The following is a 27,398-nucleotide window of genomic DNA, read 5'->3' on the forward strand; positions in this document are numbered from 1 at the left end:
TGAGTTGTCAATAATTACTTTATTGAGCATTGCAAGATGCACAGCATTGTACATAGCTTGAAAATGTCAAACTGACATTTGCCACATCCTCTGTAGGCTTCTCTAATTTCCATGGTTCTGTGGTGCTTCCTCCTGTGCTCTAGGGAGCATGCTTCTAGTACCTTCATGGTAACATTTACCATGATGTCACATGTACCAATTGCACTGTGTGTTCTCCCCACTAGATTTTTGCACTCAAAGATGGGATCCATGTATTGCTGATCTCTGGAAACTTGATGTTCAAATAGACATTTGACAGATGAATGACTGAGTGAATGATTGCTTGAGCTCTGGCTCCTTCTCCTAACTCCCTAGTCTGCATTTGGGTGGGAGTGAGGATGCTGAGTAAGAAGCCATTCAAAAGGCACAATGGAAAAAAGGAGTGTGCAAACATGTGGCTGATCCCCAGACTAGAATATCAGCTCCTTACTACTGACGAGTTGGCAATCTCCCCAAGAGCCAGAGAGCACAACAGAGCCACAGACAAATCTTCAAACCAGAGGTGGGGTTCATGAGCCCAGAGAGGCAGTGCAGCCACCTGCTGGCGCCGGTGAACTGGAGGCACAGCCAACCCCAGTGGTCCAGAGCGGAGGGTCTCAGCCACCTCACCTGAAGGATACTTGTGCTTTAAATCCCTTCCCCAATTTCAAAAAAGAGCACATAAGAATAAATAAGACACTAAATAACTAAGAGTAAAAAAAAGAAGACATTTCCAAATGGCTCTCAAGAAGCAGTTTGGATGCCCTGCTCCTTGCATGTTGCCAACGGGCTCCAGCCACCACCTCTTTGGGCCTTTCAGTATCCACATCCATTATAATGAGGGAACACAGATTCCAGGGGAGGCAGTAAGCATGGCGCAGTGCATGGAGGGCTAATTGTTTCATCACATGGGACGAATCCAGTTGGCGAGTCAGGGACTAGAGTCTGTCTGACGGGTGAAGGAGAAGACCCTGCTACGGGAGCAGGTGAACAGTGACACACACCACGTCTCTGGCATCCCAGGTATAACAGGACACATGCAAATCTCCCATCAGCTAGCAAGGAGACTGAAGGCAAGCCTGCCACCTCCCTGTGCCTCAGGTCCCCCATCACGTGGGGCTTTGGACAGAACACCTCCCTGGTCACATCTAAGATGTCTTTTTCGTCCAGCAGGATTCTTGACCCATCAGCACTAAGGCAAACTCACCCTTCCACGTGCGTTCCTGCTGCTGCAATGAAGGGAAGCCCAGCTACAGATTTATATGCTCACAAACAGAAGTGTTGGTAAAACACTGCTTAAGATTCTTAAATAAGTCTAGTGCATATCTCTCTAACATGTGCCAGTCCAGTGTTCACAGACCCCAACACTGCACCACCAACTGATCAGCATGGCTACTCTTCTACTCTGGTGCAATTCAATTATTTTTCTGCAAAATGTATCTCTTGCTACACTTACATTTCTTAATTTAAACCAACCTGATGCAAATAGTGACCCATCACTTTCTCCTTACTGCCTTTCTGGATCCCAAGTTTTTGCATCTAACAGTCAGATAAAATTGGTGGCCTGCAACCCCCAGATCAGTATTTCACACTTGGCCCCTTTCTGCCTCACAGCAATTCTTTGGAACCCTCTGAAAAGCCAAGGTGATTCCATCTAGCCTGTGAATGGCAGAGCAAAGTTTGGGAGATTCTGTTTTCTTTCTCAGCACAAGATTTAAAATGACAAATGCTTGATCAAAAAATTAGGGATTAGCTCTCAAATCAAGCTTGCATTAATGGGAGGGTTATGTATTCTAGATTTAAAATGACAAATGCTTGATCCAAAAATTGGGGACTAGCTTTCAAATCAAGCTTGCATTAATGGGAGGGTTATGTTTTCTAGACTCAAACACACTAAAAATAATTTCCTAGGAAAGAATGATTCTTACCAAGTTTATACTCACATAAACTGGGATATAAGTGGACATGGATATATTTTTTTCTGAGATGCTTAGTTTTTCTTTAGTTTTCTATACATTTATACTCAACAATCCCAAAAAATCTATTATACAAAAACAATCATTAAGGACAGAAGTCAGAGTGTCTTACTGTATTAGGTATTTACTGGATGCATAGGAAACACCAAATATATTGCAGAATATCAATTTTCATATTAGCCTAAAATGTAGGTCTCTGAGCTCAATCTTGTCAGCCAGAGATTTGATGTACATCGAGTTAATCCAAGCTTGCTAAGGATGTCCTCAGACCTATAGCACCTACTCACAGCAGGGCTGTAAACCCTGTACTCTCTTCATTATACCAGAGAAGACTATACTACATTGTTCAAGGGATAAAGAGTTTTTGTCCTTGCATTCAAACTAGGTTATGCCACATTTGATGTAAAATGCTTATCATTACCTAAAAGACAAATGCAGCAAAATTCAACTTTGGAGGAAAATATTAACCCAAGACAGGTCCTTGGGAGCTGTGGAAAGCTAAGGGGTATAACAGATTCTACATCTCTAAGTTATTTCAACAGGGAAGCATGTCACCACTTCACAAAGGCCAGATGAGTTGGAGAGAAAGAAAACAAATGATAACCAATGGGCTAAGAATATTTATATCAGTTTTGCCCTAAGTCTCTAGAGTAATAGGAGAAACAAGATTCTTTTCTCCTTTTCCCAGAAACATTTTGCTTAAAGTTGACCTCATTCTAATTCTTCTTTCCTCTGTAATTTTTAATTACCACAAATTAATCTGTAACAGAGTGAATAACTAAAGATTCTAATAGCTTGGAAGTTTGCTCATATTTTAGCAGATGACCTACACAGAATCCCACCAGGAACACTTCACTTGGGTCACGTCTAAATTGTACCATCTTCTTAGGCATAAACATGCAGACACCCCCTAACCAAGGCCAAAATGTGATGATAATTGACAGGGAACAAAAACCCACTGTAAAGACAAAATATTCCATCTTCCTCTATTTAAAAAAAAAATCATATTCACTGCAACTGGGTACTATTAGTCTTTTGAGTTTTATAACTCTCCAGAATTGTCAAAAGTGACCTTGTATCCAATACTCTTGCAGATGCTAAAAACCACCTGAAGTAGGCCACCCATGGTGCCAAAAGCTGTGTCAAAGAGCAGACAGAGGGTGCCACTGAGACCCACGGCGATGTCCTTGCACACAGTCGGAATTGCGCCCACCGTATACATGGGAAAAGCGGCCACATCCACAAGGACTCGGACCGGGACACCCAGAATGCGGCAAATGGCCTTCATCAGACAGCAAAGGATCCGGAGAATGGCCCTTATGACTTTGGCCGTGACTCTGAGCACCTTCCAGGGAATGCTCACCAGCTCTTCCCCGATGGCCATGAAGTATGAGATGGTGGCTGAACCGAGGTGATAAAGGCAACTTTTTATGCCTTTGATCACCTGTTTGGTGATATACCACAGGAAACACACAGCGTTCTTCAGGATTCCTACTGCAAGGTAATAAACGAGCTGGAAAAGCTTGATGAATGGGGTGGCAATGAAGCCTATGAGCTTCCCCCAAAAGCTGCTTCCATCCGCAGGTGCCTCTGCGGGCGGCAGAGCCAGTCCCTCGCTCCTCGTGCTGGAGAGGGGGCTGGAGCCCTCCGCAGACTGCGCCATTCGCTCTTCATCCTGGACTTGGTTCACCATTTCCAAGATTTTTTTCATTTTCTCTGTGTCTTGCTCAGTTTCACCACAGTTGTTCAGGAACAGCTGAGGGTTGAATGGAAGCAGTTTCTCAAGTTCTTTCACCATCACATCTTCTATGATGTCACCATCCTGGGTATGCTTCACAAAACCCATGGCCCAGCCTCCTCCAGGGACAGCACAGCAGGCTGCCAGCCAGACAAACTCAGGGATGGCCACTTTGTCTTTAACTTTGCGGTCTGAGGGCACAGCGCCTGTGATGATATATAGGTCTTCCCCGCTGCCACACTGCGGGCTCAGCGCCCGCTCCATCAGGCTGTTGAGATTCATGTACCACCGTTCTCGGAAGGTCGGGGTCATGGGAGCTGCATTTGTGAGAGTGAATGTGGCCATTTGGAGATCACTGCTAAGGGAGAATGGGTATAGCTGTCCTCTTTGGTAGCCAGAATCCAGGTAATCTGTATTCAAGGCTTGCTTGCTTCCCAGATTGTTCACAGAGGCGATGGCATCAGCCTCCTCAGTCACCTCCTCAAGGTGGCTGTTGGGGTCATCGATCTGAAAGAAGAGAGCACATGCTGAGATGCCGCCCTGTTCACAGTGGGGAGCAGCACTGGGATCGTTCTGCCAGCACCACAGAAGCCCCTAATCCACTAACACCTCCAGCTCCTGGCCTCGGGAGGGCTTGGCTCTCTGCTGCACACACACTTCATTCTACATCCCACAGCCCTGGTACTTGACAAGGTCTTTCAATGAGCTGTTTCCTATTTTACCCCATGTAGAGTCCACCCCTGTTCTGTGACACTTCCCCACCTCACACACACACACACTCATGCACACATGCACATGCACACACAGAAACACCATCCTGACATCCATTTTTAATCTGCTGTGGATTTATGAATCTCATAACTCTTCTTTGAAATCTTTTCTATGAGATTCAAATTAACTTCAAAAATGAAAACACGCAGAAAGGACATCTCAACAGGCCCATAAAAACCAGAGCCGAATTCAGATCATCAGATACCAACATTGGCTGTCTTGCTATGAACACATTCTGAATGAATGTTTAAACAATTTGAGATTATGAAAAACAATGAATTCTAATCAGAGCACTTAAATCAAATGGGGGAAAATGTGTAGTTTTCTGTCAGTTATTAGATACTTACCAGGCCAAGATAAAAGTCAAATTTGACCAACAGTTGTTTGAACTTAACCTCCCCATATATTTTCCATGATTAACAATTGATTTCTAGGTCGGTTTAGATATGTGGTATGTACAGACAAGGATGATATATACACGTGAGGACCTATTATCTCCTTTATCCCCTCTAGGGGACGTCTAGAGTGAGTCTTCTCATCGGTGACCCTGTGACAGGCCATAGGCAGCCTGCTGGTTTGTCTTCAGCCAAGAGGCCACCCAGGGGAAACGGTGCCCAGTGGCTCCAGGGAGAGCTGGCAGGCCTGGGACATGCACAGAGGAGAGAGACTCTTGAATGAGGAGGGGAAAGGAGCAAAAGAGAGAAGTTTAAACAGTTTCTCCTAAAGTGTATAACTCCGTAGATTTATCATTTCCAAATTTCTTTACTTTGCTTAATCATTTTTCTATATAGACTACCTCCTGGATAAGTGTTTACTGATGTATCAAGAATTTCATAGGCTAAAGTCTCTCACTAAGAATAAGCTATAGGGACTCCCAGCTTTTGCCTAAATCATAGCAGCCATCTTATAAACAATATGATTCAGGTTTTTTTTGTTTTTACTGACTCCTTTGTATTATTACTTACAATTCTTCTGTATGTTCATGAAATATTTCTTGTCTTCCTGTAATTTATTTCCATTGATTTTGTGTTTTCCAAAATGAGTCATTCAAAAAATAGAACATTACTTTATAAGGTGTCACATAACCATATCACTTATAAAATATATTAAATCCCAGGGCCTTTTAATACTCTGCTAACTGACCTCCACTGAGAGAAATGCCCATTATAATTCCTACTTCCTGTCTTAAAGCCATTTTTTAACCCACCACAAAACTTTCTTCTAATCCTAAAATGACAGATATTTTAATATCATTTGTTAAATAATCATCTGAATATCTAACTAAAATCAGTATAACAGCTCCTTCTTATCATTAGGCTTATTAATTCTACAAAACAACATCTATTTCTTGGTAGGCTCTCACTTTCTAAAGGAAATGTCAAAGTGTGTGTGTAACTGAAATGCCTAACTCATATATAGGAAACTATTAAAAATAGCATTTGATCTTAAAAGTCTAATATATTCTCTGATACACTATCATGTAAAGGGCAGATGTATTTTCCATGCTCTCTGCAGACACAGTTTAATGATCTGGTTATTGCAATTATAGTAAGTTACTGACAACACTACTCCCTAAAGACAAAAATACACTTATGATGCAAGAGGTAATTTCAGATTACAGTTTCTGGGTTGCACTTGCCTTCTTGCACATACCACTAATCTTACTCTTCGGTAAGATTAAACCCATGGGATTTCTTTTCTGGTTTAGAATTAAATGAAAATAGACTTTCAATTTTCCTGCTATATGCATGTAAGGAAATCAGACTGAGAGAAAATTATGAAGGAGTACTGGAGGGGAAATATTCACCCATTCAACATTAAGCATATATTATGTGTGACTAGTATTGTAGGAGGAAGCATCCAGGGATCCTACGTCCAGAGACAGGAACAGGGATAAAGCTCTCTCTGTGTAATTCACCCCATGGCTGACCGAGTCCCCCTGGGCTTCTCAAGTTACTTGATAACAGTTCCTGTGTTTAATGGAATTTTTTTCCCTAATCATGTTAAGTAAGTTTTAGAAGAATGAGCTCTCCACCTCCACCAGCATCCTGCCCCACAATCTTAAAATAAATTCCTTTTCAAATTTAGTTCCAAGAAAAGAATTGTTTCTCTCAAGTGAGTTTGTTTGTTTCTTTATACCAGAGAGTAAAGCTATTTAAACCCATGGGATTTCTTTTTTGGTTTAGAAGTAAATGAAAAGAGACTTTCAATTTTTCTGCTATACGCATGTAACAAAATCAGAATGAGAAAATTATAAAGGAGTAGTGCAGGGGAAATATTCAGCAATATTTATTAAGCATCTGTTATGCGTGACTAGTATTGTAAGAGGAAGCATTAGGACTGAGGTTATGTTAACAACAACAACACATTTATTGAGCACTATATGCCAGGCACTATTCCAAGAACTCTGTATGTATTAAATCAGTAAGTGGCTGCACTAAGTATTTTCTCTTTTAAACTCACAAAAAAGAAGGCACTATCATCATCTTTTGATAAGTGAAGAGACTGAGGTGCATCAAGATTAAGTAGTACCCAAGGTCAAGGTCACCCAATTAGTAAGTGGTGGTGTCACGGTGTGAACTCAGGAGGTCCTGCCCACAGCTGGTGTTCTTAATCATTGCTTTACAGCAGGCCTCAAAATAGGCCTTCACGTCAAGAAACTCATCATCTACTCAGGGAAACAAGACATAGATACATAAAAGTTAAACAGAAAACCAAGAAAAAACAAATGCTTAGGAAGTTTATGTTAAGTGCCAAATAAATGGTATAAAGAAAAAGAGCAACCAGATTCCAGAGGAAGGAAAGGCACAATGAATATGGTCAAGGAAGATGTCTTGCTTCCTGGAGAAAACAAAGCTGTGGTGGCATCAGAAGGATTCAAGACTTACACATTTAGAGAAACAGAAAGGTCAGAAAGGCCGAACAAGACTCTGCACAGAGGTGTGGGGACAGAGACAAGCAGCCTGTGGAAACAGGATTCTGACAAGTCAAGGGTTTAGCTGGAAAGAAAAGCAGGGAAATAGATCACAAATGACCTGATACACAGACAAGTAATCACAGAACAATTACAACTATCACTTATGGAGCAGTCACTATCTACCAGGCACCACAGTAAGTGCTTTACATAAAGTATATTTTCAAATCCTAACAACAGGACCCCTATTACTTCCCTTCAGAGACCCTGAGTAGCGTGCCCAGTGTCACCCCATTGAGGTGGCAGACCCACATGGCAAACCCATTCTTCTTTCTGGGCACTTCCAATGCAGTCTTCCAAGTTTGGACTTCACCAGTACACACTGAAATTCCCTGGTGGTTTTGGATGCCTGGATGACCATTAGGGACATATATTTTCTGGGCAGGCTCTGGGCTGGAAAGCTGGGACCCCAGAGGCAGTTGAGGGAAGGAGAAGGAAAAGACATGTGCCTGATTCTGGAAGCAAGAAGCCTCAGGACATTGGGGCTGAGCTGGGAGAGTGTTGGAAGGTAGAAGATGATGTCAAAGGCTGGAGCTAAGATCACCAGGAAATGAAGGACCATGGAGGGAAAATGTGGACAGGCTGACCTTTCAGTGAGACTGAACTGATGGGCAGAAATATTTTACAGAAGCTGGAGGCACAGAACTGAGCCTAGGGGCAAAGCCAAGGCTGGAGATACAGAGCCTGAGAGAGCCACAGAGGAGGAGTGGCAGGGAAGGCTCGCGTGCTGCGCGCTGTCCACACTCTGGACACTGTGGCACACGGCTGACCGGAAGACCCCAGGAGTCCTCGCCCTGACGTGCATGCAGCCCTGTGGCGGTGGGGATGATTAGCAGTAAACTGAGGAATGTTTTTATTTTATATAGTGATGCACTGATGTTTAATGTGTCCTTGGAAAATAGAACTGGCATTTCATATACACAATTCGATGAATATTATTATTTAGGACATGACTAAATTGGTTTTCCAGTGTGTTGACTTAAAGTCAATGTAAAGACCCATTTCAAGTTAACAGTAGTACAGTAGTACTGAGATACAGCAGGAATTGTAAAGCAGGTTTGCACATGGCTACATTTTGGAAAGCACTGTCCTGCTGCCCCCCTTCCCTATCCCATAACCCTACCAGCTGGGCATTCTTATCATCTTCACTTTACACACGGGAAAACAAAATTCAGATAAGTGACAGGTAAAATGTCATCCACCAGGTGGGTGGCAAGACCAAGGCTCACACCCAGCTCCTCAGACTCCAGAGCTTCACGCTTCGAGCTGGCAAGAGAGGAAGGGCTGCTGAGAGGCACAGGGCGGCCACGCTGGAGGCAGGGCAGGACAGAGACTGCTCGGAAGCTCAGGTGGAAATGGGGCAGAAACCATTGCCTAGTGTCTCGTCAGGGGCCAAGGGAGGAGAAACTTCAGCAGGAGTACCAACGGTGTGGCTCCTGCAGCAAAGAGAAAGGGCAGGATGCAGACGAAGACCAAGGCCTGGAAACCTCAGTGGGCTGGCAAAGGGCCATCTCCAGGGAAGGCTGGGAAAGAGGACAGGGGCTGGAAGTGGCCAGATGGGAGTGAGCACAGGCTACAGAAACGGACTTCTTTTAGGAGAGGTCTTCAGGTAAAGGCAGGCACTGAACAGGACCTCGGCTTGAGAAGCAGTGTTTACAGGGCCAAGCAGATCAGTCTTCCAGTGCCCCCAGTGTGTGGGGGCTTCAGAGGGTGGGGCTACTTGGGCGTCTCAAGGGAGCACCGTGGGGCCTGAGGGCATGTCAGGACATAGAAGGTACTGGGCTAGAGGGGCAATGGGGCAGGAGCAAAGCCCGAGTCCCTGAGGTTCTGGGCTGCAAAATCCAGGCTGACCTCAGGGACCAGGGTCACTGGTGTGGATTTACCATGGGGAGCTGGTCCCTGCAGAGGCAGGAGAAGCTGCTTGTGGAGCATGATGATGACCTGCAGGAGAACACAAATGCAACGCTCCGGTGCTTCTCTGCAGTGCCTGCTCACCGCACATGCCCTCTCCCCTCTGTCCTTCTTGCTGTCAATCTCTTCTCAACTCCTGCAGGATAGAATCACCTTCACAGGCAGCTCCTCTGCAATGGCTCAGAGACCTGGCACGTACAGGGAAGGACAGTTCACTCCCTTTCCAATCCAGCCTGCACAAGAATTTTGATGTGACAGAGGACCCTGCGGGGCAGAAGACTAGGAAGCAGTGAAGGTTCTACTTGAGACCTCCAAGACCAATCAGGGACTCTGCTATGGGGCAAGGGAGTGGGGCAGCCCTGAAGTGGGCAGAGGATCACAGAATGTCCCAGAATGCACACAGCATAGAGAGCACAGTGACCTCAAGTCCAAGGACAGGGACAGAGGATGAAGTGACCTACATGCTGTGGTCAAGTGTGGGGGCCTTGGGACTGCAAACAGAACTGAAGTTCCTGAACTCAGAGTCCAGGTGGGGAGCAGCCACAGGTGGCAGGTGAGAGCTGATGACACTGCTGACAGGAAGAGACTGAGCCAGGGCAAATGCAGGTGGGGAGCACGACCGGGTCAGGGGGCCTGGGGAGGGGAGGGCTGGGGGAAGGCCAGCTGCCGAGGGGTGGCTGGCGTGAGTGGACACAGTGCCGAGGAGTGGGACATTTGTGGATGGTCAAGGCAGGCAGGCTGACCACTAAGACAAAGTATGGGCAGTCCCCCAAACACTGAAACTATTTATCCATCTGTCCACCCACTGAACTGAAGGGTCCTGGCCAGTGCCTGATTATTTCTGTGCTCCCCACACCTGGCAAAATGGCCCTTCACATCAAGAAGCGATTGGTATTTGTTGAAGGAATTATCTCATTGGACCACAACAATCTTCCGATACACACATGATTTCTTCCAATTTGCAGGTGAGAAGAGAGAGGCCCCAGAAAGTCGTGTCCCCTAGTTCTGCTCCAGGATCTGCTGAACGGAAAAGGTGTTCATCAAGAAGCATCATCAAGATGGTTATGAAACTCTGGATGCTTTGGGAAGAGCGGAGTTTCCTCCCCCGAGACTCCTAGGCTGAGGCTATAGAAGCACAGGTGGGGATGATTCAGACAAGCGGTCAGGAGACCACCTAGTGAGCTCCTACCTAACTTGCGGGGACAAAGGGGTGTTTTGTTTTTCAACAGATATAATTGGACAAGCTGAACAATTGGTGTTCCAATTTTGTTTCTGCTGAATGAACTAGGATACACACCACACACAGACACACACACATTAAAAAGATGCTATCATCCTGCTACCCATCATCAGGCAGGTCGGAGGGCCCCTCCTTACAAGGAGTCACAAGTGCAGCTGACAACTGGAACATCAGATCATCTTATCGGAGCTGGAGCGCACAGGCCTCTGCTCAGTCACACTCATCAGAAGGAACTCGATCCGAGGCCCTGGGTGAATCCTAAGAGAATCTACTCACCAAGGAAAATATCCACTCGAGGAAAAGAGCTGCCTTTCAGAAAAGAAGCGGGAGGTTGGTGCGGCACAAGACAGATGAAAGACATTTGAGGAGGAATGAGCCATGAGGCCTTTCAGCTCTCGGGAAGGGAATGAACGGAGTTCCAACCCACCCACTTAAGAACAAAAATTCTGCCTGCTTGGCTTCCAAAATATTCTTCATCCTCTTGGGAATAGAAGCAGCTTTACAAGAATTGGAAGGACACTTTTTTTCTCTATTTTTTTAAGGAAAGAGAAATGCAGGCTTTTCATTTCCTGCCCAGCACTCTGGCGCTCAGGCGGGCCCTGGTTCTCTCAGCCGTCCTCCGCATGAATCACGCTTCCTCTGAGCTCCCAGAGCCACTCACGCACTTCCCTGCTTTCAGGGAGGAGCAGGCATTTCCAGCTCTCCTGTGCTGTGCACAGGGCAGGCGCTTAGCATGTGTCGGGTGAACTGCGGGGGTGCAAAGACAAATGGCTGAAGAGCTTTCTCCTCCCACGTGGGAAGATGATGGAACTGAAAAAAGAATGAAATGTTCCACTTCCATTTCACTTTACGTTTTCTTGAAAATTAAAAGATAAATAAAAAGGGGGGAGGGGGTGAAAAAATGCACCAGCCCTAAACTGGCACCAGAAGCCGGCAAAGGCAGCCTGAGGGGAGGCTGGTGGGCACCCTTGAGGGCAGACAGATCCCGTGGGATTCTCCCAGCTGCTCCTCACACAAAGCTCCAAGTCTTAAACTCCCCTGGGGGCCTAACAAAGCGAGCAGACTTCTTCAGGACCTTCCCGGGACCGCAGGACCTTCCCACCCTACATCATCCCTGGCCTTCCTAGGTTTCCTTCCGCATTACTCACTGAAGCCTGTTTTCTACTCTGTACTCTGCTTTCTTTTCCAGAGCAATTATTCTTAGCACTGGACTATGTGGCACATGATTCAGAAAAGTCCGTTTAGATGTTTCCATTGCTCATTTTTTCCACCTTCTGAGTTCAGACAAGATTAGAGGTTCTTAGACCTGGCTTCATGTCAGAATCACCTAGAAACTGAAAAAAAAAATACCTACAGGCCTTACTCCAGACCAATTAAATCAGGATCTCTGGGACAGGGAGAAGGCTGGGAATCAGGATGTTTTTAAAGTTCTCATAGATGATTCTAAACTGAGAACTGGTGGGGCAAAACCTTCCTCAGATTCTCATTTATCCTATCAGTCACTGGTGGGATTAACCCCTGCCAGACAGCCTCTGCAGGACATCAGTGATGTCTTCTTAAATCAGCAGTCCTCGAAATTCAGTTTGCGTTAGGAGCACCTTGGTCCTTGTTAGAGATGCAGATTCTTGTGCTTCACACCAGAGCTATATTCAGTGGGTCTCAGAAGTGTGTTTGCAGCCACCCCTCAGGCCATGCTGATGCCGGAGGTCCATGAACCCCACACTGGAAAACAAACACTTGAATCATCTTTGGTAGTGGGTGTCATTTATTCACATGTGAATAGTTTGTGAGAGGTATTGCCCACAAATTGCATGCGCTGTAATGATGCCAAGGGAGAGAAAGTATTTTAGAGCCATTCAGATCCTCCACCTATTGGAGCAGCTAATATTTCTGATCATAAAAATGTGCTAATGGATTTCCTGCCTCATTCATAAGTGGGATGCTATTTATTCTCTTTTAAGCATATCTCACTATTCTAAATTTTCAGTAGCATCCTATACTTTCTGGTTACATGACAAATGGTAGCATTCATGAGGCCCCTCCAGAGAACTTCTCCAACTTCTTCTCTCAAATCAAATCTTCCCTTATATTCAACCAAAGCAGGCCGACCCCTGCCCAACTCGTGTCAGCTAATGGCTGTCCTGTAAATGCTGCCCTGACCCCCTCAGTACCACTGCCCGCATCGTCGCTGGCTGGGGATGCACTCAGCATCCTCTCTGCTGCTTACGCCCACCTGGGGGCTCAGGCTCTGCTCCAGCCTCATGGCTCCTGTGCCAGGGACACTCCTTTGCTCTCCCAGCTCCATTCTCCCCTCCTCCCACCTCTGTGTCCCAGGAGGCTCATGTCTAAGGACCACATCATCCGCCTCTCCTGCCCTCTGGCTTCTGACTGGGATAGCCAGAGGAAGGTGGGAAGGGTGAACCTGGATTATTTATTCCCTTGCTCCCTTGCTGGCTGGTTGCTGGGGCTCTGGTGGAATTTCTCTACAGCCAGAGCTCTCACGGGGCTCCCTGCGGCCCCACAGGCCTGGTGACAGCTTGCTGTGCTGGCTGGGCCCTAGCACTTTACCATACCTCACTGACTCCCTGAATTCTCTATGGTTTCTTCACTCACTTCTGTTGGTCAAACTACTTTGAGAGTTCAATCTGTTCCCTGCCTGGACTGTGATTCATGCAACCTCAGTGAGATCTTCCCCAGGATGTTGGCTCACCCAGACCTGGGCGACCACATCCACCTCAGGGCCTTTGCAGTGTGGATTGTGTGCATGGTGGGTACACAGAGCAGGCTCTGTGCAGTAGTGAGGGGCCCTTGAGTACTCCAGTGTGGCTGCCCACTCTGTGCTCTCCCAGCCAACCACCAGGTGTATCAACCCTTGTCAGTCAATATGCCACAGTGAACTTGTACTTCCAACTTAGCCAGGTATTTCTGACAGATCTAAAAGGGCGGCATTTCTCACCACACGACCCCCTCCTACCAACCTCCTTGCCAGTTACTACAAGGAGTGGGCGATCTAGTCGGCAATCAACCGGATGGCTCCTTGGGTTTTCAACCCAAGAAACTCAGAGGCTGACAAAGTCAGGGTGTGAAGCCTGAGAGGCACAGTTCAGGGCTGGCAGCCAGGCTGACTAATGGGAAAACAGAAGAACGGGTTAAAAGAAAACAGAGGAAGGTGGGAGAAAGACCCCGAAGACGCTGGGACCATTTGGTCTCTAAGTTTCCCAGCTCTGGTTTGAGGCCTCTGTTCCTGTCCCATGAAGCTACCAGGATGGGTCACAACAGCCCTGCCCTTCACCCAGAGAAGCCTGGGTAGGCTTGTGATTTGTGTGCCGAAAGCCTGAAGTATCAGCCATCCTATTCTCAGCGGAAACCAGGAAGCCCCCTGTGGGAATCAGGGCTGGGACCTTGTAGCCATGTAGCCTGAGACACCTAGACGAAATCCTGGGAACAAAGGGGCTAAGAAGTCAGCTCCCAGGAGTCACATGACGGGTAACATGGCCGTGTGGTGGGTTTGTGGGGTTTCAGTTCGCCTGCCTACCTTTGGACTGGGCTAAGCAGCTTTACTGGAGAAAGCCTGGGTCAAAAAGGGCTTGAAATTTGTCACTGGAGCCCTTCTTTTTGTTAAAGGTGGGCACAGCGTTGACAAAGTATCGGTTGTCCTGCGTGCCGCTTGGCCCAGCCTGTCTTCCCCTCCTCCTGTCTGAGTGCTTTTGAGTCTGACCTCTCACTCTATGAGCTCAGGCCGGGGAACCATTTCAGCCGTTACACTGGGTCAGCCATGTGAGCTCTTACCCTGGTTGCATCTAAGGCGGGAATGGTCTGGGAAGCAAAGGTTGTTTATTCCTTCAACATGCTTAGCATATGTGTTGAGTGCTTAATGATGCAAAGTACCTTCTGCACACACTGACATACTGAATATTCCTAACTCCTCCATAGGATGGGGATGATTTATTAGCCCCATGCCACAGATGGGGAACTGAGCTCCATGAGACTCAGGAACATTTCCAAGGTCACAAGCTGGTGAATGACAGCTGGGCCTCAACCTAATTTTGTCTCTGGACAAAACTCATTTTCTGCATGCTCAGTCCTTGCCCCTTCAGGACCAACAGTCTAACAGGGGAGAGGCACATAAACCACTCCTTTTTGGTCATTCTCTGCCTTCCAATTAAGTAAGAAGACACCGCAGGCAGGGACCAGGTCTTGTTCCAGAACCATATCTCAAACTCCTATTTCTTGGCTTAGTCCTGAGAACTCAATAAACAGTTTTGATGCTGATGATAACGACACACTGATAAAGTAGCTGGGTGTCTCCCCACTCATCCTTTGCCACAATAAAATTGTAGATTTGTTAACCTGGAATGAAAAATGAATGAACAGACAATAAACAGGATGGGCTTGTTTCTGGGTCGCTGAAAATCCCTGTAATTCCATGCTTACCTCTTAAACTCCAGTTCATTGCTGAAGAGGAGAACATTTCTGATAAAGTCTTGTCTCTGATTGGCTATGACCACATTTATTATGTAAAGGAATGAGAGGGAACGCAGAGACACTGAGCCGTGCCAGAGTGGAGGAGCAGAATGGTCCTAGAATCAGTAACAGCTCATCAGTGAGTCCGATGTGGACATGCAGCCTGCAGGTAACCCCTGTCAACGCAGGTATGAAATCACCCTCATCTAAAAGCTGGCAAAGTCTCAGAGCCTGTCTCCACACAGGATGACAGGATGGAGATATCCTGTCTCCAAAGACAACAGGCCAAGTTTACCTTGGACAGCCTTGGACCTTTTTTCACAGCATAATAATTTGGTCAGGAAATGGTCTATTTGCATCCAGACTAAAGCCTCCTAGAGCTACTAAGGCTTATGACCTCTGGTCTTAAGCACAAAAGAGGCAGCATCAGCTTCTCAATGTTGTGTAGTAAATATTATTTGAGGCTAGTAAATTTTACCCCAGGCAAAATTATTCCCATTTCTTTGAACATTTCTCCTGAGTTTGATCAATGTTGCTCTTCTTCAAGTTCCTCTAAAGGTGAGACTGTGTGGCAGCAGGGCTTAGTAACAGAAAACCAGATCTAAATGAGAGCATCTGTCACTCTGCCACTTACTGTGACGGGGCAGCCCAGTGACCCCTGGGCTCAGGGACACAGGACAGCCAAAGCAGGCAGGACTATTCCAAGCCATCTGCATTATACATGTTACAGACTTGGAGGAAAAATGTGCTGAAATACACTTTGCAGCTGAAGTCTTCTATTTCTAAATTAAATACACTGTTCATGTTTATATGCAAATTCACTCATCCGGAGTCTCTTCAATCTCCCCCTCCATGGTTGTCATGGTTGTTTGAGGGGCTTGTTAGATGTGGCTTCTCAGAGTCCAAAGCGTGCTGAGCCTTGTTGATGACCATAAGGAGTGTGAGAGCACACATGTGCCTTCTAGGTATGACGGAAATTTTTGGAATGTTAGCACATGCACCCACACACACACATATACATACACACACACACACACACACACACAAACTGTAAAGGCTGATTATCTGTGAGAACTGAGGTCTTTTTCTTTATAAATTCCAAATAGCTCAAAAAAGTATTACCATAATGTATATTCCTTTTAAAATCCTTAAAAACCCTAAATATTATAAACAATCACGTTAAAAAGGTTAGTTCAAAACCGTCTGTAGGTCTAGATAGAGGCCTATTGTGCTCTAACAGGAATAGGATTACAGAGCTTTCAAATTTCACCATTGCTGTTCACTCCTTATTTACTGAATACTCAACATTCAACAAACATTTGTTAATCACTTACTAAGTGCTGGCACTATGCCAGACCAGGGATTGGCAAAATACAGCCTGTGAACCAAATCCAGCCTACCACCTGTTTTCATAAATAAAATTCCACTGGAACACAGCCACACACATTTGTTTATGAATTGTGTGTGGCTGTTTTAATGTTAAAACAGCCCCACTGAGTATTTGCAACAGAGACTATATGGCCCACAAAGCCTAAAATATTTAGTGTTTGGCCTTCTGCAGAAAAAGTTTGCTCATCCCCACTTTAGACAATGAGTGTCAGAGCAGCAGCAGCCCTTGGCCTGTCCCTACAGAACTAGAGTCCCTCTGGGTGGCACTCAATTAGTCACAGAAGTAAATACGTAACTGCAACACGGTAGCAAAGAAAGGTATGTCCATGCTACAAGAGAGTACTGTGGGCAGTTTACCTAGCTGGGAATACATGGAAGACAAAAACAACAGAGACCAGCAGGCAAAGGCCCTATGATGGGAGCAAACATGGGAAATTAACAAAACAAGACTCAGAAGCAAGTACAAGTGGCTGGAGGTAAAGGCCTGGCAATGTGCGTAACACCAGATAAGACTGGGAGAGGAATGGGAGACAGCCGAGGCAGGCCTTGGGACCTCGATAAGGACATATCTTTATATGAACAGAAATGCAGATGGCAGGGATAAAGGGGATGAAGTCTGTCCAAGGGAAGTGCAGATGCAAGGTCATCAACCATCTCACCCGGTCCCCTCAGCCAAGGAAGAGGCAGTCGGTGTCATCCCAGATACCATGGCTCCAGAGTCAATACAGATAGAAGGATGAGAATAAAACTTTTATGGTTCATAAACCACAGCTTTCCTTTCTCCATGCTTCTATGTGTTCTAAGACTACTGTGGAGGCCCAATTTTAGAAACAAACAAAGTGGCCATTTCCTTACATGGTCTCTGTTCAATCACGCATCCTGGCCAATTCAATCAACAAACTGATATGATATGGAATAACGTCTTCCCTCAGGTATAAATAGTAAGACAATGATAATGTGATTTCCTAAACTAATGCTGCTACCTCCCAGACAGAGGGAAGGCCCACTTACCAAGTTGGGTTGAAGCCAGATCACCTAAGATGCACAGTAAGAATCTGCACAGGACTTCAGTTTATTAACAGTCATACAGGGAAAGGGAATTTCTGCACCTGCAAGGAGGTGGAGTATTCTCTGTTGGAGCACAGACCCCTCTTCTGGTCCCAAAGCACAGCTTATTGCATGACTGAGTTACTAAGTTTCAGAAAGCGCTGGGTTCAGCTGACTTTACTTCCTTAGAGAACCAGATTGGGTGCATCTGGCATCTGGGTGCCTCAGGCAACTGGCATCTAGTCAGGAGCTGGGTTCTCCTGAGGCTCAGCATGGCACCCAACCACCTCTGGCAGCAAGAGCTCTATGGCCCCCCAGATGCAAGACCCCTCCCCCTAGCCCCGCCATACAGTACTTGTTGCTTGACAAAGTTTTTAGATGATCCATTCCCCTCCACCCCAGTCCGGTGCCTTAAGGAGTGTGTCTGCTTATATGACCACAGGAAGTGCTCCTGGTGGATTAGAACACAGCAAGACTACAAAGCAGGGCAGCAGCCCCCTCAGCCCAGGGCAACACACAGGGAGCCTGCATCAAAGCACACCTGGAGGCTGTGAGCCTCTGGCGCTCACCAGATGTGGCTGTGGCGCTGGGACTATTCTCGCTGTAGAAAATCCTGTTAAATGAGCATGTGAACTTACAAAGGAGGAGCTTTATTCGGCAGACTTACACAGGAGCTCTCTCCACACATTCACAGGTCTGGCAACAGAGGCAGCTCCATGTGCTCTCTGGCGTCACACAGCCCAGGCTCAAAACCTTGTTCCAGCACTTCCTAGCTGTGTGAATGTGGAATAGTACTTAATCTCTCTGCGCCTCAGTTTCCTCCGCTACAGAGGACAATTACAGCCCCCATCTCCTGTGGCTGTTGTGAGGATTGGTGAGACTACATGTGAAGAAATGCCAAGAAGAGCGCCCCATATGTGGTAAGCACCCAGGGAGCTCTAGACCACCACTTGAAGCTCTGTTGAATGCATGAAGGCTCCTGCCACTCAGCGTAGCTAGCACACCAGTTCCTCCTTTTGGAGGCTCATTTCTTGGTCGCTCCATCCTCCCAGTTGTTCTGGCCAAAGTCCTTGAGGTCACCTGTGACTCCTCCCTTTCTCTCACCCCAAAGACTCTTAACTCTTTAAAATAATCCAGAACTAGACTGTCACCGCCCTGCTCCAAGCCACCATTGCCAGGTTATTGAAACTTTCTATCTGGTCTCTCTGCTTCTGCCCTTGAACCCATACTATTCTATTCTTCATGCAGCAGCCCAAAATAATCCTATTAAAATATAAGTAACATCACATCAAAACCATCTGCTCAAAGCCAGTACAATGGCTGCCTGTCTCACATGGACAAAAAGCCAAATTTCTTACCAGTCCAGAGGCCCGATGTGACCCCCCCGCTCACCTCACCAACCTCATCTCCCGCTACTCTGTGCACATACCCTTCTTTAACTGCACCGGTCTCTTCTCAAACAGGAGGAACGCTCATGCCTCAGGGCCTCTGCACTGACTGCTCCCCCTGCCTGGAGCATTCTCCCCACACATGCGTGACTAACTGCGTCACTCACTTCAGGTCTGTGCACAAAGTCTCCTCCTCAGTGATGGCTTCCCAGGAGCGCTGTCAAAACTTCACCTTTTCCCTGATAGCTCATATCATCCCGCCTTGCTTCATTTTTCTCTTTCCAACTTCTCACTATTGAATATGCTCTTTTATTTATTTATTTTATCACCTGTGTCCATTATTAAGCCCCATGAGAGTAGGTATTTTGTCAGTTTCATTCACTGCTCTGTTTTCAGGGCCTAGAATAGTGCCTGACACATAGCAGATGCTCAAATAAATATTTGTTGATTTAGTGAATAAATCGACAGAAGCTCAGGCCTCTGTTACAGCATTAGTTGTTCTTACCATGGAAGGGCAATCAAAACTCAAGACCAATGCTCCCTAAAATTAAGGCACAAGTCAATTAGAACATGTGACCTGGTTTTATTTTCCAATACTATTCCAGCCATCTTGTTTGCTCTACAAAATGAGATGTACCCACATCTTCAGCTTTTATTAAAACTATAAAATGCCCTCAGCTTGACCTCTTTTGATTGAGCTGCACTTCTGTCAGGCACTGGGTCAATAAAAGCATGACTGGAATACTAAATAGTGCTTCTATTTTTGGTTCACCTCATGAGATTGTTTCTTTTTTATTTCTTCTTTCAGTGGCCAAACAAATATATCAGCAGGCAACAAATCATTGCTGTCATAGATGTTAATTTCTATGCAACCCAAAAGGTACAGGACTACTCAGGAGACACGATATACAATTTGAAGAAGAAAACATTCTTGAGCTAACAGTAATTCTAGGAGCAAGACCATATCATTGGAAGCAGAAGCTACTGGCAAGTGGGAGGATTTATTTTCTCATATTTTCACTTGCAGAGCTTAAAAGGAAGAGAAATTTGAAGCCCAAAGAGTAAAATCTGTATTCCTCAAGGAACGCTCCATTCAGTCACCATGAGCCAATAACTGAGCTAATGACCATCTGAAGCTGGGAAGTTTAGAATGGTGTATTAAAAGCAAGCCATAAATCATCCTAAAAACTGGATTCGTTTTGTAAAATGAAAATGAAACAACAAATCTCGTAAGCCAATTTGGAATTGTAAGAGAAAACACTAACACTGTAATGAGAAGACAGCACAATAGAGAAGAAAGAGGACAAAGAATTTTGGAGCCAGACGGTCAGAAGCTCCAATCCAGCCTCTGCCATCTAGCAGCTGTGCGACCTTGGATGTCATTTAACTACTCAACACTCGGTTTCCTAAACTATAAAACACGGATCTAGAATTACATGGATGAGTTCATTTCTGAAGACTCTCAAACACAGCAAGAAATCGACACATGACAGTTCCTTTCCTAACTATTCAAATGTAAGTCTGAGCTGAAAGAATGGTGTGCAGGTCTGCCACCAATGGACTGTCACAGGACAAAAATGTCCCTAAAATGTTCTGAACTTAACTCACTCCTGATAATGACCATGGGTCACATGGAAACAACAAATTCAAAGAGGAAGAACAGGCCAGAAAAGGAGAAAAATTCAGTGAAGGCTGGCCCACGTGACTCTTGCTTTTGCTATTTGCAATCTAGTTAAGAAGAAACTATGAGTGAGTGACTCTGGAACCATCCCCTCGGGTAGGATGCCTCCCAGCCCTACCCAGGCTCAGCACAACAGGTTGGCACACAATTGCTCACTGTGTTGTGGCCACACACCTCTCAGTTGCCCAGGACTGGGAGGGAGGAGGTATCCCTGCCACCTGTTTGTGTTTTCTTTTTTCAGTCACCTACACCCTTCTACCCATCCATCCAATCTTCCATTCATGCAATCTCTCACCATGCACTTTCTAAATAACTATTACATGAATTGGGAACATAGGCCTAACATTTGAGAAGATACATAGATGGATATTTTACATTTTAGGAGACTTGTTGAATTGTAGGAGTCACCTATCTCATCCAATATCCATTCATGTGTGTGTGTGTGTGTATTTGGGTATGTCTAACGTCTATCAGAGTAAGAACTAAAGGATACGCATTCATACTTACCAGGATCTTAGCCCATTCCAGGTACTACACCTCATGCTTATGAGTGTTATCTTTGTCACAACCATTCTATGAAGTTAAACACTGTTGTTGCCTATAATAAACAGATCGGAAAAATAGGACTGGAAGAATTTAAAGTTACTTAGCTTGCAAATGGCAGAGCAGTGATCTGAACTCAAATCTTTTAACTAGGAAATAAGAATCAGAATTATGTTGTTTGCTGTGTCCCTTACACAGAAATATAAGTGTATGAGGTCCTCCATATACTGCTCTCTGACACAGTGAAGAGAGGACTGTTAGAATAAATTAAACAGTGCATCTGACAGTTTCAGGATATATAAACAAGAAGCCACTGATGGAAGTTAAAGATTAAGAACTTAAGGTTCTACCTTGTGACAGCTATTCACGTGCATTTACCAAGATGTGAAATATGACTTCATTGGGCCCTTCAGGAACATGATTTTGCAGTTAACCAGAAATCTCCTTCAGAGCCAGTGAGACTTGAATGACATTTATATGGCCAAATATGTGCTCCCATTTGTCCTAGGACTGTTGGGAAACAGAAATGGAGTGGAAATTAAGCTTCCCCTATAAAAGATGAAAATTAAAGTCCTATGACCTTTAATTCAGGAGGTCCACTATCAGGTCAAAGAATCTCCATGGTGTGTCAGAAAAGCACTGGACTAGGAGCAAATAGTCATGAGCTCAAATCCAAGCTGTGTGACCTTGGGCACATTAATTAACCTCTCTGAGCCAGTTTCCAAATCTTCACAATGAAGGGAATGATATTCACCTGACAGTATTTCTGTAAAATTAAATAAGTGTAAGTGGAATATAAAGCTAGATCCTTCCAACATTTATGTTTATAAAAATCCAGTATTCTTATACGTTGGCACCTAACATGAATTGATAATGTATTTCCAAAGACATTGCTGGTACCTTATTGAAATTCTCCCATTCAGTGGAAAGGAGTTAAGAGACTAAAACGCTTGAGGCTCCCAGTACTAAACCAGAACTCAGGTCTCAGATCTCTGGAATCTGGACTGGAAACCCTCCAAACCATCTCCATCGTGCTAATGGAGGCACGTTTTCTCAACTTTTTGACTTCTCTCCATTCTCAGTTTAAAGGTGACCACATTCTACATAAAACCTGTAACAGCCCACTGTTCTCCCTGCTTCCTTTTAGCCTTCTTCTCCTGTCCCTAAGAAGATAACTATTTAATTTCCTCAAATACAGGCAGACATGGGATCCTGTATCTGAGACTTAAGAGCTATTACCCAGAGGAGAGATCCAAATCATCTGGGGTGGTCCCCAAAGCCGGAGCTAGGAATGAGGGGTGGACCTAGAGGAAGGTCCCAGCTCTGCATAAGGCATGTGTTTGTAACAGCGGCTGCTGGCCAGCTACGGGGTGAGCTTCTGCAGTGGCAAGCTTACCACCAAGACAGCTCCCACCAAGACAGCTCGCACCACAACAGCTCCCATCAAAACAGCTCCCATCAAAACAGCTCGTGTGCTCATGCAAAACATTTCACCACTGCTGCCCTGATTAGCCCTACCATCAAATTATTTTATTTAACACTCACTGAATGCTTTCCTTGTCCTAGGCACCAGGAATGAAAGCATGAGTAAGACTAAGTTCTCAGCTCTCAAGTGGCACACTGGGGAGGGACAGACACAAGGGCAGGTAACTACAAAACAATGCGCTAAGTACAAAACCAGACAAACCCTAGGAGTGCTGAGAGGTGGACCTAACTTGGGTGGGCAGTTCTTTCTGGAAGAGATGAAGCCTCAGCAGTGGAGGAATAGGGGAAAAGGGAGGGGGAGGATGGGAGCAGTGTAGAAAGAAGTCAGCATGAGCATGTCATGTCAGCACAAGACATGACAAACAGTATGGTTTATGAGAGGTACTCTGGGCAGCTGGATAATGTTAGAACATAACATGTGCTGGGGAGGAGGAGTGAAAAACAAGCCTGGAGCTGAGGCCAGGATATAGACGGTCTTGTAAACTTCATTTTGCAGGATGGACTTTGTGCTGCAGGTGTTGGGAAGCCAACACCTTAAAGGTTTTAAGCACAAGAGTGACTAATTTCTGTGATCTTTGATTTAGGAATTTTTTTCAGAGGAAAACTGCAGGCAGCTGTGAAAGCTGCTGACTAGGGCTTTGGGACCCCAGGGCCAGTGCAGCCCTGCCTGGCTCATTACCAGAGGCAGGCACCAAGCTCCTGGGGTCTCCTGCTCTTCCTTCCCTCTCTGCTGGGACACTTGGTAACACTGACCTCATAAAAAGGTGTGGGCACCAGGTGATTCAGCATTACCAAGTGCTCTGAAGCAGCCAGAAGTCCACTTTGAGCCCTGAGCATCTGGCTCAGTGGGCCCCTGGCTGCCTCAGGGAGTGGGCAGCAGAGGTGAGGTTTGCCGCAGTGCGCTCCAGAGCCCGGCTGCAGCTCACTGCAGCTTCTCCTCCCTCCTCCTCCCTACTCTCCCACCAGATCTCCAGCTCCTGCCTGACTGCACCTGAGGGTGGTGGACACAAGCCCCTCCACAGCTCTGACCTCCTCGGCAAGGTGCTCTGGCCCCTGTTCTTTTCCAAACTGCTGCACATCTCACCTCCCAAGCTGCCATTTGGAACTATTTCCTCTCTTCATCTCTGCAGTCCCTCTCCTCATTGCCTGCCCCCCTGCCCCCACCCAGGGGTCCAGGGGCTCTGCTGCCTATGTGACTCGGTTCTATCCACTTCCTCTCTGCAGAATCCTGCTCTTTTGTCATTTCTTCAAACTTCATCCCTAAAGTTTGTGCTCTGCCTCCCTGCAGTCTCCTTAATCCTTCATTCCTTCATGCCGACTGCTCCCTTCCATCACGCCCCTTTGCTCTGGACACTTGAGTAGACTAACCTCCGCACTTGCATTAGCTTAGCTGTTCCAACCACTCCCTACCCACTAATTCCTGAACCTGCATTTCTCACCCACTATGCTCCCTCTGCCTGGAATGTCCTCGTCTGTCTATTCTCCCTTCTGACTCCGCCTCATCCTTCTAGGCACAGCACAGAGGTCACCCCAGCCTAAGGCTTCCCCTAGCACCTCCAAGATAGATTAAATCTAATAGGACTTTGTTTCCCTTTACTAAATTATGGGTTTTTTGCTTATGTCATGATAACCGTTACTACTTATGTGCCAGGCACCTCTCAGAGAAATTTAGATAGACTAACTTGTTTAATCCTCAAAATCACCCTGTTATTATCCACAAGTTAACCTGCCCAAGTTTACAGCAAGTCAATGTAGGAACTGACCCTTGAACCCACACAGCGTGGCTCTAAATGACATGCCTAGCCACCTCTCCACCTAGCACGCTTCACCTGTACACCAGGAAGCCTTTGACTTCAAGAGCTACACTCTTTCTGTTCTCCTGCTCACATCAGTGGAGCACAGCAGATGATTACTAAATGTGTTCTGAATTTAAGTGAAATTTGTTTTGCATGCATTCCCATGTCTTCCTCACATGTGTGGTCTGTCTCCTCAAGCCATCCTTGAGATCCTCAAGGAGAAAGGACCAGATAGTGTTTTCTTCATAGGCCCAATGCATATTGAGCTGGGGGATAGGCAGAGAGAGCTCTAGGGGTGCAGTTGAGGGCAAAGTAACTTCAGGCTATAATAATAAATGTCTTAAGTGTGTACAAGTTACACACATGACTGCTTTCAGAGGTCCTAGCATCGACAGGTGAGGGAGGTGGAATGGACGTGGAGGAGGTGAGGAGACTGTGATTGCCTGAGAACTGGCAAGCTCTAAGCGCTAGAAATATCTTACAGAGATTGCAGCCCAGGGCTCTGAATGAAGCCCCGGAAAGGCGGTCTCGGGCTCACGCATCTGGTCCTGGGTAGCTGTGGCCGTCAGGACTGGGCGGGGCGAGCTGGGTGGGTCAGCTCCTCCCCCGGCGAGGGCGGCCTCGGCCGCTGGAGCAGGTGTGGGAGGTGGGCAGTTGGCCGGAGGGCAGCCCTGAGAGCGCCCTGGAGGAGAGGCTGGCTGCGCAGCAGCGAGGCAGGAGGCATTAAGGCGGGTGCGGCAGGGCCTCTGGAGGCCTTCGGGGAGTTTGCTCGCTCTCACCAGACAGGGCAGAACACAGCACCCTGAGAGGTGACATGATTTCCAAGTGTCAGGAAAAACTGGTTTGTCTTCACATGAGTTAGCGATAGTGTTTCTATACAATTTGTAAGGATCCCGTTGCATTTCTAAAACTCTATACCTTAATTGTAAAAGTCCTCACTCAATTTCAGATCGAATTTACCCATGTCACGTGCAGGACGGAAGAGTTTTCAGGCTCAGATGGCCTCTGCGGAAGGGATACCTTCCCCATAGCATGAAGCGCAGTGAACTTCTCGCCCAAAGACCCACCCTGTTCTTACCAACTACGCCGTCTTCCAGTCTCTTCGCCCCACTCCCCCAGCCTTGATCTCCTCTTGCGTAAAATGCCCACCCACCTACCCAGTCCCACAGAACTGTGGCAATGATCTGCGCCAAGGCCAAGACCTCGCAGCCAAGGTTCTCTGCTGATCGGAACGGTCTGCCGGAAACAAGAGACCCTGTGTCACGCTTCCCGCTGTTCAGGAAATGAATGAGACACTGCAGATGCGCGCGTGCTGGAGTGTAGGGAGCGCCACCTCCCCCTGGGAACCTCCGGCCCCGGCGGCTTTTACGCGAAGGCTCGCAGACAGCCAAGCCCCAGCCGTGCCTTTCCAGAGGGCGAGGTACGCTGTAACCCCGGCGCTATGGATCCGCAACGCGCGTTTCCTGGCGGGGCGCCGCCTTTCCCCGCGCGACCCCCGCGCGGTGGCCGCCGAGAGCCCCTGGAGCCCAGCCCATCGCCCGGCTCGGGAGCCGCCCCGCTTACCTGGGGCTCCAGCAGCCAGCGGGGCGCGGCGCCTTCGGCCGCGGGGCGCACGCCGCGGAGCGCCGAGTACACGGGGATGCGGTCCCGGGTGCTGTACAGGGTGGCGAAGCGCTCGGCGCCCTCGGAGCGCTGGCAGATCTTCACGTGGGCTCCGGCCGCCAGCCCCGCGGGCGGACGCTCGGCGTAGAAGAACCGGTCACACTCGCCGAAGCCGGCTTCCTGCTCGCGCACCAGGCGGCCTTCCGGCAGCCCGGCCAGGGCGAAGAGGCCGCCGAGCGCCAGCCAGCGCGCGGGGCCCATGGCGGCGGGGCCCGGCGGAGAGCGCGAGGCAGCCGGGCCGGGGGCAGGCGAGTCGGAAGCCAGGCCGGCGCGCGCGGCGAGAGCTCGGCGAAGCCCGGCGGGGCGGCCCGGGCGCGGGGGCGGGTCCGCGTCCCGAGGCCGCGCCTCCCGCCCGCGCGCCCTGCAGATGGCTGCGGAGGCCCGGCGCCAGCCGGCGGCTGAGGGCCGCGTCCCTGACATGCACCGGCGCGCGGGCCCACGGGCCCCTCGCCGCCGCGTCGCCTCTTTGCGGTCCCCGGGGAAGGGCCTGCAGTGTCGGCCTGATCCGAGGGGTGGGGCCCAGCAGCCGTCCTAGCCAGCGCGCGCCGGGGCCTCGGGGACGCAGAGGGCTGGCGTGAGATGCTCACGAAACCGTGGCTCTTTGGAACTAATTGGCAGGAACCACCCCGCTTTGAAATCCGGTGACTCCTAGCTTCCTCTCCTCAACCAAAGGCTCAAACCGCCCGCATCCGTATACAATTTTGATGTTTTAGCAGATTGGAAGCCCCGAGACTAAAGCATAATCCTATTAGAGGAATGTCCTAACCTAGGCAGGCGGTACAGACGTGTTGCGATTCGCTTGGTGGAGGGCTTATAAACAAAACCACTACCAAGAAAGGAACAAGAGCCAACATCTTTGGCCGATAGGCAGGTTGACTCCTTCATTCATTCGTCCCGCTGAGGGCCTTTGCGCCAGCCTGGTTCAGGCAGCTGGGTACAGTGCTTAACCAAAGCAGGGTCCCTGCGGCAGGAAGAGGCAGCCTAGTAGGAACGCTTGTCATTCATCAAAGAAGCGTGTTATTAAAGGAATAATTAAAACCCATAAATGGATCTGAGAACCTGACCCCTCTGGGGATTCAGGGGATGGTCTGGGATTTTCCTGAAGAAGTGGTGTGGGAGCTGAGACCTATAGGAAGAGAACACAGCATGTGCTGAGGGTCTCCCAGAAGAAACATGCCCTGCAGTGTTGGAGGAATACCAGGAAGGCTGGGGTGGGTGGCGAGCAGACAGCTGCGAGGAGATTATGAGAAATGGGATAAAGAAGGAGGCAGAGGTGTACCATTTAGGGAAGGACAGGCCAGAGGCCTTCAAACAT

General features: G+C 47.4%; 1 protein-coding gene across 1 annotated transcript; it reads right to left on the bottom strand.

Moving 5' to 3' along the window:
• On the bottom strand, nucleotides 1–27,398 carry LOC108388034 (endonuclease domain-containing 1 protein). The gene is made up of 2 exons (XM_037013770.2): nucleotides 25,985–27,398; nucleotides 1–4,239 (listed from the first exon to the last, which is right to left on the bottom strand). Exons 1-2 carry the CDS (start codon nucleotides 26,501–26,503, stop codon nucleotides 3,037–3,039), a joined length of 1,722 nt encoding a protein of 573 aa, XP_036869665.2. The 5' UTR covers nucleotides 26,504–27,398; the 3' UTR covers nucleotides 1–3,036.

The sequence above is a fragment of the Manis javanica genome, chromosome 6 (genome assembly GCF_040802235.1).
Source record: "Manis javanica isolate MJ-LG chromosome 6, MJ_LKY, whole genome shotgun sequence".
Taxonomy (NCBI): Eukaryota; Metazoa; Chordata; class Mammalia; order Pholidota; family Manidae; genus Manis; species Manis javanica.

Excerpts from the sequence above, each read along its gene's own strand:
- LOC108388034 (XM_037013770.2), bottom strand. The coding sequence starts at position 26,503 with ATGTCAGGGACGCGGCCCTCAGCCGCCGGCTGGCGCCGGGCCTCCGCA. Across the intron at positions 4,240-25,984 it reads GCTGGCTGCTGGAGCCCCAG|ATCGATGACCCCAACAGCCA; the intron begins GTAAGCGGGGCG and ends CTCTTCTTTCAG.